The sequence below is a fragment of the Condylostylus longicornis genome, unplaced genomic scaffold (genome assembly GCF_029603195.1).
Source record: "Condylostylus longicornis isolate FDR11 unplaced genomic scaffold, ASM2960319v2 ptg000026l, whole genome shotgun sequence".
In the NCBI taxonomy this organism is placed as follows: domain Eukaryota; kingdom Metazoa; phylum Arthropoda; class Insecta; order Diptera; family Dolichopodidae; genus Condylostylus; species Condylostylus longicornis.
The window spans coordinates 2,798,441-2,813,267 of NW_026577995.1; the positions used below are offsets into that span (position 1 = coordinate 2,798,441).

The 14,827-nt window shown below is 23.0% G+C and overlaps 2 protein-coding genes across 3 annotated transcripts in view; one reads left to right on the forward strand and one right to left on the reverse strand.

The window, feature by feature from the left end:
* LOC129607166 (mucin-2) overlaps positions 1 to 5,758 on the reverse strand; it is a 103,918-nt gene extending 98,160 nt beyond the window's left edge. For both annotated transcript variants that reach the window (XM_055517930.1, XM_055517929.1), the window contains exon 1: positions 4,980 to 5,758. In XM_055517930.1, the coding sequence (XP_055373905.1) occupies positions 4,980 to 5,013 (34 nt within the window). In that variant the 5' untranslated portion in view covers positions 5,014 to 5,758. The remainder of the gene's footprint in view (positions 1 to 4,979) is intronic.
* Positions 5,759 to 6,260: 502 nt separating this feature from the next.
* Positions 6,261 to 8,243, forward strand: LOC129607145 (isochorismatase domain-containing protein 1-like). The gene is made up of 4 exons (XM_055517894.1): positions 6,261 to 6,551; positions 7,336 to 7,403; positions 7,468 to 7,671; positions 7,729 to 8,243. Exons 1-4 carry the CDS (start codon positions 6,497 to 6,499, stop codon positions 7,987 to 7,989), a joined length of 588 nt encoding a protein of 195 aa, XP_055373869.1. The 5' UTR covers positions 6,261 to 6,496; the 3' UTR covers positions 7,990 to 8,243.
* Positions 8,244 to 14,827: the final 6,584 nt, after the last annotated feature.

Sequence of the window (14,827 nt, forward strand, 5' to 3'; positions counted from 1 at the left end):
CTTCAGTACTTTAGTTTTAAAATTATAATTTCACAATTTGTTGTTCCCTATATACTCCCTGCACTCATTTTATATTTTATAGTTTATTACATCACTATCAGTTATACTAACTATAGGAATAGTTATACTATAGGAGTATTGTTATACTATAAGTTGGTAACTAAGTACTCGTATAAAATTGTATAGTTAAAAATTCAGTCAATTTAAAAATGTGGTAGTAATTTTCTTACTTGTTGAAAATTTTTAAAAATATTATTGGTAGATTTTCTCTTCTGGAAAAATGGAAATGTTTACTTATATTAGTTGAACATAAATCTGTAAAAGTAGGTAGTGTAGTAGTAGGTATGTATACATTAGTAATTCAGATAGTAAATAAAATGTATTCTTGGAAACCGAACAAAAAATATGCATTTGACAAAATAAATTTTTTGAAATTTCCTGATCTTCTTCCTTTTTCATTTTGCAAGGATACATAAAAATAATGAATAATTCATTAAAATTTATATTAAAAATTAAAAGTTTTAAGAAATTAATCTCCAAATTTTTATAGTAAGATCTTATTTATTTAAAAAATTTCAAATAATTTATGGAAAAATTTCAAAATAGAAAATGGGTAAAACTGAAAATAATTTCACTAAATGTTTATGAGAATTGAATTACTTTTGGAAATTGAATTCTGAATTCATATACCAATAGAGATTTAAATAATAAATAAACTTAACTGAAATTAATAGTAGTTTAATTATCAAGGGACAGTAAGTATTATGCTAATGAATTTTTATCAAAATGTATGTACATTACTTTATTCTACTGTTATACATATACGTTTGGGTATAAGAAGTAGTTTTATACAATATTTGATTTAAACTTAATAACATTTACTTAAATAACACTCCTAACTTAATGACACATTGAATCACGCATAATTTTTTTCGGAGTGAATTATAAATGCGACGGTGCACAGCTTCATACAATTGGCACATTGTATATGTGCAGATGTTGATTAATTTAAATTTTATTTGTTAAATTTTAACTGTTCAGCAAAAATTTTATCAAATTTTAAAAAATTCTCGAATTTAAATTTTAATTTATTTTAAATTCTATCTTAAAAGCATGGTTCAAAAATTTGAAAAAAAAAAGCCATAAACCATTTGTTCTTGTGCTAGTTAAAGAACATTTCGGTTGAATTTTTAATTTTAATAATTTTTTTAAATACTGTTTACATAAATATGTATAAGTATTACAAAATCTAAAAATATATTTACAATAAACAAAATTTGATACGCTGTAAACGTATCAGATTGAAATTTTCTCATAGAGTTCCAACTTTACATCAAAATTTAATAATTTTTCTGCGAAAATTAAAACCAAAATAAAAATCATCTGTTCGTTTTTCCAAGCTCTCAAACAAAAACTGGATTGTCGCTACTATTAAAAAACCTGAGAGTATATCTGACGAAGACACAGTAACTTCCATTATTTGCCGTCAGACAAATTTTGATGTCAAAAAGTGTTTACATGTGTAAGTATACGACTTTCATCAGATCAAATCTTAGATTTTGTAGTATATGCATGTAAGATTCTAATTAGTTTTCCGTGCAAAAATGTTTATAATTCTTATGTGCATATTTGCACTCTGTAGATAAGATATATCTCCCTTTAAAGAAACATAATATAATTAAATTTATAAAATACCTTGATATACACAATCAATTGGTCAATAATATTATCGAACTGCAGTTTATATTCAAATTTTTGCAATGTCACTTGTACACAATTGCATATAGGACATATGTAGGTATAGATAGGTAATTTCCTAGATACATATATAAATATCTACATCCTTATAGGAACTTATCAAGGTTTAACAAAATATTCACAAAGCATACTCATAGCTTTTTTCATATTTTTATAGAACCATTAAATCTCATAAACCTTAATAAGTATAGACACATATGTATATACATACATATGTACATATTTGCGAAGCTATAAATAACTAATATTGTTAATTTTAATTTAATATTGATTTGGAATAATAATGTTATTTTTAATTTTATTATACACACATCATATCTACCATAGTGATATACTTGCATATGTATAACAAAACAAAAAAAAATAAATCAAATTTACGACGCATGATGAAATTAATTTTTTGAATGTTTAATAAAAATATCCTATTGTAATTTTTATTTTTGATTACCACAAAACAAGTGCAGATAGACATCATATCCATACATTCATATACGCCATCATACATGTCCAAATCCACATAATTACAATTTCCACACACAAACAAACAAACGCACACACAAAAAAAAATGCTTACAAAATAATTTTTTTAGGATTTAAAAAAAAAAAATTTTCCCTTTTTAAAAATGAGCATCAATCGTTCGCATTAATCGTTAGGTAACTTTAGAAATATTAGAGTACATTAACACCAAAAAACACAAAAAAAAAAATTAAATAGAGATAGAGAACGATGAACATTGAATAAAAAACAAAAAAAAATAAAACGTAAAGTAGAGAAAACAAGAAAAAAAAACTCACGAATGAATAAACGATGAAGAGAACGACGTCACAGAAAATTCACAAAAACCAAGTTTACATGCTTTTTAATTTTGTTTTGTTTTCCATTTTTTGTTTTTTTTTCTTTCTATTTTTGTAGGGTATTTCACTATATTTTCAGTGTTATTGCTGAATTTGACATTTGAATTTGAAATGTTTACCTTGCCTTCTTCTTTTTTATTTAAATTTCAAAATATATGAAACACAAAAATCTCAAAAAGAGAATTTTTAAAAAAAAGAAGAGAGAAATTTTTCTCAATTTTACAAAAAAAATTAAATTTTTAAAAGAAGGGTAGCCGTCGTAATTCGTAAGTCATAGCAAATAAAATAAAGAAAAAATTTTTTGGATAAATTAAAAAATCAAGTCGAAAAACAAACATCCAAGCATCTTTTAATAAAAATTATTCTTTGGTTTCTTTTTTGATTAGAAAATGAGATTGACTAACTTAGCCACCTATCTAATATAGTATAGAAGAGATAATATGATTGAACGAGCATAATGAGAAATAAAGCGAACGCACGACACCATGCATATTTTATAATGTTAACTTGTATACAATACGAAAATGTACGTTTCTATCTCAAAATGTATCTAAAAAGTCAAAATAAAATTTTTTAGTCATACATACATATATACGTGTACCCACTAATCTATTTACTCGCATATACTATAGCTACATACATATGCAATACACAGATTTGTTTTTCTTTTTTTTTTTTTTTTAAGATATGTATTGTATCAATATATGATTTGGACCTTTTATCCGAAATGGACATGTAATATGTTAAAAAAAAAACGATATACTCTATTAAATTTTTTAACTAGATTTTTTGTAGATATACAATTTAAGTACTCTAGTGTAGTGTGCTGCTCTTTGATGTTTCATTTTCTTCTTAATTGTATAGTAGATAAGTATAAGTATGTATAATAAAATGTAATAATATCCAATGTGTGTTGTGTTTTGGGAGAGCACAGGTAAAGAAAGAAATTAAATATATGTATGTAAGTATATATATGTATATATTTTTGGTTTTTATTTTAATTTTATTATTTTTTTTAGCACTTATAAAAATATTGTGTGTATAATGGCGACACTTTCTATATTGTGCAAGAATTTTATTAATATTTTTAATTTTCTTTTTATCTCTCTTCTCTTTTATCACTTGTATTTTGATCTAAAAGAAATGAGTTCAAATTCAAATTTGAAATTGATTGATTTAAATTAAAATAGTAAAAATATTTATGAAAAAAAAAATATATATTTTTTTTTTAATGGAATTTAAATTATTGGAAATATTTTTAAATAAAAAAATTTATATGCATATATGTATCATTTATACAAACATACAAAATATGTATGCATAATATATATGCATATGTATGGTATTTTGTATATGTGTGTGCGAGTTGTCACTATAAAAAATATGACGTATAAAAATAAAATAAATTTTTTTTTTTGTAAAAATTTTAATAAAAATTTTCGTAATTTATTAATAATTGAAAATAAAAGGAAGATAAAAACAAAAATGCCAATGATAGGAAATCTAAATTGAAATAGAAATCCACCAAGTCCAACTTTCATTTGTTATTTTTTGTTTTTTTCTTTTTGATTTTTTAACAATATTTTCAAAGATTTCCAAAATTCATATGAGAAAATATTTTTTTTTAATAAAATATACATTTATATGCATAAATACAATTGTAAAAAAAATAAATATGCACACAAGAAGAATCTATACCACACAATATATTATAATATGTATATGAAATGAGTGAGGAGTGCAGATATATGTTAACACTACTACTATCAAAATTAAATTTATATTAAAATATATGCGTTTTATTTTTAGCACAGCGCAAGGTATCTTCTCGTTTCCTTTTTTTTTCATGTTACTCTCGCTTTGACTTCTTTCAATTTCAATATTACATACAAATTTTTTTTTTTAATTTTTTTTATAAATATTTCGCTTCAATTTAATTAAAATATTATTATAACATATTATTAGGGATTTGTGTTTATTTTTATTCAAAATTTGATTCATTTTTATTTTGATTGTCGAAATCAAAAATAATATTATTATTTTTCATTTATTTTTGTGTGAATATAGAAAATTGCATTATACATGATTGTCATATACACACTGGCCATAGACTTATCATACATACAATGTATACAAATGCATGCATGTAGTTGTAGTTAGAGAGATGTATAAATTGCAAAAAAAAAATAAAAATTTTTGATTTTCATATATAAAAAAAAAAAGACAACATTATTTTATAGGGTATATTTTTAGCCTTAATACAAGTATTAAATAAACTAAGTAAAAAATATATAATTAATAAGTATAAATTGCAAAAAAAAAAATAAATTAATTATTAAAATCAAATATGTTTTGTTTAAGCGCACCTGGTCGATCCAATGACTGCCGTCGAGAATTCATTGGCGTTTTGATTTTCTATAAGAAAAATTAATTCGGTGCCCAAAATTTCGCATCCAAATTCAGGGCAAACCGATATGCAAAAAATTTACATTTCATTCATTAAAAAAAAAATCATATGTATATATATGATTACACATATATATCGATATATTTATCCAGAATGTGGTGGTTTCTTATTTTATCTAATATTTAATTACTATATATATATATTTTAATTTTTTTAAATTGAAATTTTTAATAAATTTATTTTATTTTTAATTTTTTTACGATTATTGTTTTTTTTTATATTTTATATTTTTTTTTCTTTTTTTCGAAAAAAATACTTAATAATTTTTTTCACATTTAGTGCTGCATTTTTTTTTTTATTTTCTCATTTTATATATTAATTATAGGTATATAAATACATTTATATATAATTTTGTAAAAACCATGACAATGGGTTTCCTCATATACATATACACTTTGCCATATATATATTCCTACATATATATATATATATAATATATATATGGAACTTTTCTTTTCACAATTTTTTTTTCACTTTACAATATTAAACAATTCACACCATATATAAATTGCACACTAAAAACTAAAAAAAAAAAATTATTTTAAAATGTTCATTTAATTTTTCACATAATATTATTTTATTTTTAATATTAATTTAACCCGATTTTCTTTTTTTTTTATATTTTAACAAATTTATTTTATGCGGAAAAAATTAAATCTTACTTGCGTGATGTTGTGGCAGACCGAACTGTCAACATTTTGTAATATATTCAATTTTTTTATGTTGGTAATATGATGCGTCTTGTCACCGCCATATTTAAATTTTTTTTTGTTGTTTTGTTTTCAAGAAAAGTCAAAATAATATGGGAAACATTAAAAAATAAAATGTCAAAATTCAATATGAAAGTAGTTGTCATTTTTTGTAAATGCACAAAATAGATATGTAGGTATATACGTTGTAAATATAATTGTAATAAATTAGGTTATGTACTAAAAAAATAGATGTCGCTAAATAATTTTAGTACAAAATTTTATTTCTTTCTTTTATATTCAATGAATGTCTGCAAGAAGTGAAATATATTAAAATAAAATCTAAAGGAAATTTTAATTAATTAAAAATATTTATATGAAATATTAATAATTTGAAAAATTTTTCTCATAACATTATATTGTTTTGACAATCGGTATTTTAATTAAACTTTTGACAACAAAATAAACTGACATTTAATTGTTGTGACAACAAAATTATATACCAAGGTCATATTGTTGTTATATCAGCTGTGTTGTATGATAGTAAAGTAATTTGATAATATCCAATTATCCATATTGGGTTGAGTGAAGTCAAAAAGTCTGGCTTGTTTCAACTGCATAAATTTTTTTTTTGTTATTTTTAGTTTTCATTTAATTTAAGTGTAAAAATATATTTTTTTTTTGTTTTTAAATTTTAATCGCTTGTGTGTTAATCGTTTTAAGGATAATGGCTGCCCGATTTGCTAAATTAGATTTGAAGAATACATCATTTTTACTTTGTGGTAGGTAATAAGTTTTATATTATATTTAAGAATTTAAATTTAATACTATTTTGTTTTAATTTAGGCATATTATTTTTAGTAAATTGGAATTTATCTCGGTCCATGTAACCTTTCGTGGTAGTAAAAATTTATAGATTTTCTTTATTATGTGCTTTCCCGGAAAATGCAAACATACATATATTTTTAATTTAGAAGTTTTTTCCACGTAATACATAATTTCATCTAACCATTTGTGTTTCATATGCAAATAAACATACATTTCTTGTCTAAATGTACGAGTTGAATATAATTAAGTTTTTTATCGTATTTGTATATCCATTATGACGTTCTAATTTTTTTAATTAGATAGGAAGGCACCTACATATCTACTTATCAAATATTGTTACGTATTTCACTTTTAATGTAAAAACAAAGAGCGTTTCATCTTTGCCCATTTATTTTCTCATAATTACACAGAAAAACTTGTTTAGATCAATATAAACCTGTTGAATTGTTATCTTTAGAGCAATTCTACAATTCCTTATATAAATAACTATATATGTATATTGCCAATAAGGTTGCATGCGGTTGTGTTAATAATAGATGTACATACATGTACAGAAACAATTTAAAATTAGTTTAGACTATATAAAGAAAGAGTATAAAAACTTCCTGAAAGAAATTTTAATATTAGAAATCAAATTATGATAAAAACTAAAATAAATATAAAACTACAATACATTATAATATGTATATATGTATGTAGTAACATAGTTTTCAAAAAATTCTTTTTGACTATTTGCAGATATACAAACGAAATTTCGGCCATCAATGAAATTTTTTGATCCGTTTGTTGTGAATTCTAACAAATTGGTAGATTCATATTTTTTTTCCACATTGATTAAAAATTTTTTGTAAAGAAATTTTTCAATTTAAGGTTAAAGCCGGAAAAATCCTCAATGTTCCATTATTAGCAACTGAACATTATCCTAAAGCACTTGGACATATTGTTGATGAAATAGATGTTAGCCATGCAAAATGTGTTCTTCCTAAAACCAAGTTTAGTATGTATATTCCTGAATTAGAGAAAAATTTAAAAGAAATTGGAAATGTTAAAAACATTGTTCTGTTTGGACTTGAAGTAAAATGAAATTCTTTATAAATTTTTTTTTTAAATATTAACAAAATATTATTGTAGGCTCACATTTGTGTTGAACAAACAACGTTGGATTTATTAGAGAATGGATATAATGTTCATCTTGTTGCTGATTGTGTTATGTCTAGAATTTTACAAGATCGTGATCTAGCAATAGAGAGAATGCGACAATATGGCTGTTTTATAACAACAAGTGAAAGTGTAATTTTTAGTTTAATGGTCGACAAAAATCATGAAAAATTTAAAGAATGTTCTGCTCTTGTAAGAGAACCTTCTGTTGATGTTGGACTAGCAAAAAAATGAATGAAGAATGACAAAATAAAGCTGTAAATAAAATTTATTTGTATAGAATTTAAAGTACTATTTTTAATATATATTTTATCTTTGAATCATTTCATGGATAATGTTGAAATACTTTTTTGGCATAATTTATTTTACTATGCTTTGATGAAATTATTACTTTATTGTTGTAATTGGTTTAAGATAGAAACTGTATTCTATAAATAGTTCTATAAATTTTATTTGAAATTTTAAAAATAAACGCATTTAATTGATAATCTATAATTTCATTTACGATTTATTAATACATAAAAATGCAGCTAAATAATATAGTGATATAAGATGTGAGATTATTAGTGTTGTTAGATAGATATTTGTACAAGGATGAAAATTTGATCAAAGTCAATAAAAAACATGTTAACGTTATTTAAAATCTCTTGTAAATTAAGAGGTATTAGGAAAATTTTACTGAATAAAATGTAACAGTGATTGTTTTATTGAATAACTATTCACTTTAAAAATTTTTAAATTGCTCACACAAATTTATAATTGTTTATTTAATTTATAATATTGCATTATACTGCAATTCTTGAAATTTATAAATGTCGCAAATATCTAAAACTTTTTTGAAGATTCAGTACATATATGTATCGGTAATTGCTAAGGAACTTATTTGATTTGTAAGATTCTTAATCTCTATTTATTTGCAAAATATCTCGTAAGCGCAATAATTCAAATGAAATTTTATTAAATTATTAAATATGTTTTTCAGATATTCAATGTGCTTATAATCATTTTGAAACTCTTAGGATAAAATTTCTAGATAATTACTTTACTTATTTAGATTTACTAAATAAAGTACTTCTTTCTAGAAATTTTCTTTTAATTTTTAAGTTAAGGAAAGTGGGAATAAATAATTGTAGTTCTAATATTCTTAAATCTAATATTGTTAGGTCATAGTACCAATTTAAAAAATCTTACAATCTTTCAATATAGACTACATGTTGAAAGTTAAAAAATATTAACTCTTATTAATAAATCTTAAATGACAATTAACAAATATGAAAAATCAACATTTTTTTCAAATATCGATTTAGTTTTTGCAAGTAATTATTATTATTGTAAAAGATAGTTTTTAAAATTTGGCCTTTTCTAAAGTACAAATTCCTAAAGCTCTGAATAAAAAATAATTTTATATCATTTGTGTTCAGAATAGCAAATGGAGATTTTAAAATAAATTAAAAATTTTTAATTAAGTGCCAACCTATTAACAATTTAATTCAATTACTATAAAAAAGTGGCATATGATTAAAAAAATTTCTGGAATTTAAAGTGAATCAACAATATTACCTTTATGAGATTTAGGAATTTTTATAATAATTTGCTTACTTTGCGTATTAAAGTATTTTTTTTTTTTTGTTGAATATCAGAAATATCCTAGTAGACATGACAAATGTCTTAATAGACGTGATAAACTTTTAGTAAGAGAAAGTTTTTCAGTTTTTCTTACTATTTAATAGCAAAAAAAAAAAAGAAAGGAAAAAGTATTAATTTTCTTTCTAGTCTTTAATTACATTAAATTTATTACACGACAGACAAATATTTACGTTGTTTTCCAAGACTAAAGCAAAAAAACCTTACTGAATCAATTAAAAATGAAGTATTTTTAGGTTGATTAAATAATTCTTCATAATATAAGAATTTCATAGTGAAAATAAGTAAGTTAATGCATTAAACACTTGTAACTGAGTTGTTTTTATTGATATACCAAGATTATTTTCATAATACGTTTGGAATTTAAAAAATAATCAGTCTCAAATTTCTATTGCAACCTGCACTTAGGTGATTATTAGAAAATTATGGCATTTATGCCTTTTAAGAAACAATTTTTAATGAGATTGACTTATGTAACATATTTTTTTTTTGCTGTCTCCAAAATTGGAATGCTTTTGTAATAAACTTTTGTAAGATTTTATTAAATTTTTGTAGGATTTATTACAACAACGAATAATTTTGGTTCTATTTTAAAGCCGTGGTCAACTTGATCATATAACCGAGCCTTTTAACAAATTTCAAAAAGCTTTTGATTGATTTCAAGATTAAAAGTTTAAATCAAGTGCATTAATTGAATACAGTAAAGTTATTATAAGAGAATCATGAGGTTCACTTACATACATTGTTATTACATTAATAATAATTTACATTGTAAAGAGTTAGGATACGTAAAACGCATTGAGTGCAATATGTTTCAATAATGCTAGAAGCCGTTCTGAAAACTATTTCAGAACGGCTTCTAGCATTATTACGGTTTTCTATTTTAAATTTTTTAAAATAGAAAACGCTAACTTAAAAGCGTGCTCTAAATTCAGTATATTACTCAAATTAGCTCGATCATGGTTCATTACCATATCGATACGTTATAGAAATTTGGTGGTTTTCTATAGTTGAATCAATGATTTTCTTTAAATTTAAATCAAAGAAGTACTCGTACGATTTAACCTATATAGTTTACTATAAGTTACATAACATTTGATAACTTGAAATTTATAAATTTATTTCCTTATATTCCTATACGTTACACCTTTATTAATTCCCCCTTTAAAACTATTAATTCTATTAATATTAATGTGCAAACACATATTAGATGGGAATTTTTCGTTATGCTGCAATTACCATCATTGTATTTTAATATTTATACATGCGGTCATTAATATTTAAATTTATTATAGATTTATTTAAATGGATGTGTCAATGAATTCAAAAATATTTCTGCATATTATATATATAAAAAAAAAAAATTCAAACATTTTATAAAAAAATTTTTTTTTTATATTTGAACAATTAATATTAGTGTAATATTCTTTTCCCACATTTCCTAATGTGCTAAATGTAGATTAACAATATTAAAAATATCTATGAGAGTTCCAAATGTATGTACATATACGAATGTATAATGAGCATGTTACTTTATTTCCTATATTATGTATATATGTATGTGTACATTATTTACACTTAAGTGCATGCAACTGATTTATCAGATACCTAACTGTTATCTGATTTCGTATTACAATTGTTTATCATCGCTTGAAAAAATTATTGTTGTATGTTACAAAATATAATTTTGCAGTAATTCTATTTTTAAGGCTTCAAAGTTATTCAAATTTAAATTTTCGAATTGAATTGGCGAAAATTTTTAGAATTTGTTTTTATAACGAGACTGAAAGATTTTATAGTTAGCTTTTGAAAATTTTACTCTTTTATTAATTAAATTTATAAAAAATTGTGCCGGAAAGATGTAGTTTACTAGTTAAAGGAAGTTACTAACTTGAATTCACAGCAGTGTTTTCAATTTTATTCGAAAAGATAAAATATTTATGGTTGAAAGGGTAATTATCATTAAACACTATTAAATGTCTACTTACTTTTGATGGGTTAACCAGTTCTTTATCTATATTAAATCAAATTTGATCGACGCATCAAAAGATCGACAAGTGTGTGAATATTGCACCTTTCTAAATATTTATTTTTCATAGCTTTTAATATTTATATGCAAACTGGGATTGAGATCTTTACATAATATATACAAGAAAATTCTGATCTATAATTACGGAGAATAATAGAAATAGGAGCCGCGTCTTTATTCTATTACGAGAAACACGTTCAAAAACTTTATGTAAACCAATAAACAGAATTTTGAAAGTTTGAACATACTACAACTGTGCATTCAAGTTGTACTGTATAAACCTTTCCCATTTTATTGTCGTTTAGTGTACATACATACATACATATGTATTAAATCTTAAGGTGATAATATATGTATACGAGTACAAGTTAGTTATTATGGTGTTAGGTTATAAATGTGAAGATAATTGAGTTATGTAATAAGTATGTGATATGATAGACTCATTTTATAAATTATGCACTTCTAATGGCTACTTTTTGTACTTCTTATTTATTTTTTCCCATTTTTAAAAACTTATTAATGTTTACTAATTCATTAAGAAGAAGTTTATGTGAAAATCTAATTCATTTTCATTTTATAATGTTATTTTTTTCTAATACAATATTTAAATTTTGTAAGTTCATTCATATTTTTAACATTTTTTTATAAGAAATATAAAGAAAAATTAGAAAGTTATTGCGATACTCAATAGATTTAAAATATCATGAGATTTTTTGTTAAGAATTTCATTTTGTTGATTTTATTATATACAAAAGCATAATTGAAAAGAAAATATTATTTTGTTTAATAATTTAATGTACACTTCATTTTATGTATACCTTCATTATGAAGGTATACGTAAAAAATAATATAAGGAAATAAATCTAAAGTATTTAAATTACGGTAATTTTAATAAATATTTAGAGCTTAACAAGTAAATTTTTATATTAAATATTAAAATTTTAATAAGTGCATAGTTATACTGCATTTATGCATATTAAGAATAGCGTAAGTAGGAACGAGTGCGGTTACACTGTTTTGTAAGTTTACTTAATTATTATTACAAGAAACCCAAAATATTAAATTTTAAAGAGTGTAAATATAGGAAAATTATTGCAATTGAAATTGAAAATTTCTAGATAGCATTAAATTATTATTCCATGACGCAATATTGCAAAAGTATAACTGCAAAACGTAATATTGTAAAAACGTTGTCAACGTAATGAATATGCAATATATTTTAAATTATTCTATAAAATCAAAACAGTTCATATATGACTTTACTAATACTCGTAATAATTTAGCAAAAAAAACATCAATTAGCAATGTTTATTAACTAATGCAACATTTATTTTTGTATTTATGAACATTAATAATATAGCTGCAAATTTACTATGTCTGTTCGTCTGTTTACAAACTTTCTAAATTATTCAATATAGAATGCCTCACTTTCATGTTACACCTCTGGTTGAATGAGGTCTTTTCATAAAGACAGTATATTGCGATATATAGTAAAAACTGCGCTATATTTATATTCATAAACAAATGTTGCTAATCAAGTTTGTTCATAAACATTGCTAAACTATCACAAAAATATTTACATTAACAGTGCCGTTTAATTAGCAGTACTTTTTTTTTAACAAGTCTTTGCAGTTTGATATTACATTTTTATAATATCTGAGTCTGATCCGCTTGAAGGTCAATTAAGGTAAGAAAACATAATTTCAATAAAATTTCCTTAATGATACATACGCAATGTATACAAAAATATATTGCGTATGTATCACATTATTGTGTTTATGAAAATGCCTATAATTATAAAAATATCTAATGCCCCATTCTTTGACGTTATAAGAATATAACCTCCGTTGAACTTCTATAAAAATAGAAAACGCACTCATACAAAAGTATACTCTTGGGTTTTAACTACATTAACTAGCGATAAAATTCAATCTATGCAGCTTAATAATGACAATTTTTTGAAAATGATTATTTTAAGATTCATTCTGCGTAATGTATGCAGAATGAATCATAATTTTGAAAGCAGTGTATGCATAATTTTATTATCGTAAGAAAATAAAATTCAATTGAGTTATTTTTTAATTATTTAAATCCTAAATAAATTTTAGTTATGAAGTTAAATTTTGAAAGGGAAATTGCTATTTTAACAACCCTGTGGGTTATAACAATTACATTTTTTATTACCATGTTCAAGGGCAAGTTTATAATACAATTGTCTACAATTTTTAATGCATTTTGTAATTGATTATGAAGAAATTTGAATGTCAAAATATAAGCTAATACAATAAAGCTATTAAAATTTCGTGTGAAATTATAGAAGATTGACCTTTTAAATTATAAAATGGATGTGCCTTGAAGAAATGTGAGAGATGCAACACAACCGCATTTTGTAAAATGTACAAGCTCCAATTAATTATGTGTATGAGTTTTAAATTTAATCTAAAGCGGCTTCCTCGAAAAAAAAAAAACACCTTTTAGGGTTGATGGGATCGCTGTAATACAGCCGGACAATTATACGAGATATGTTAAGAAAATTTCGAATAGCTTTTACATTGGGGAGGTCATTAAACTGCAAAAAAAAGGAAGTGTTTTTCTTCGAATTTCCGCTTTCAAGAAGGAATAATTTCAATAACATTGTGCAAAAGTACAAAAGACATCATTTTGCTGTGATCCAAAATAACACCTTATACGGCCATGATATTAAAAATCTATACTAATAAATACCAATTATGGGTTTTATTTCGAATTAAGAATAAGTAAAGTACATTCGCTGATAAAAACTACAGAGGAAATTTTTATTTATTTTTCTTTTTTTAATTTCCGCGAAAATTTTTACGATAACGAAATTTTTTTTTTGTTATTTGTAAAATTAAATAAGTATGAAATGAAGCAAGAAAATGAAAATGGAAAATTGAAAATTATTTCAAATGTAAGTATATAAGAAGACATCGTCAGCTAATTCTATTTAATTTATTTATCTTAAAGGCTATTAACCTTTTGTTACACTCAATCTATTTAATAATATAAGCTTATTAAGAGTATAAAACAAACATTTAAAAAAAAAAAAAGGGAAAAGGGATTAAGTTCAGAACAAGGCATTAGAGTTTTGTTTTTGTGTTTTTTTTTTTTCAAATACAATTATTAAGAATCGAAATCAACAGGGAATCTGTTCACTTTTATTCCCTTTTTTTTTTATTCACGGGATTTTTTTTATATTATTTGGCGCGTTCATTTCTTATGTTAAAATTTCAGTTTTAACTCATCTTTTAACTATCTATATATATTTGTGTGTAGGAATGTTTGTGTTGTTAAAAAAAACTTACTATTGATTTTAAATTTTCCATTTTATTTATATCCGTCACGATTTTTTTGGAACTAAATCAGAAAATTATTTACTTT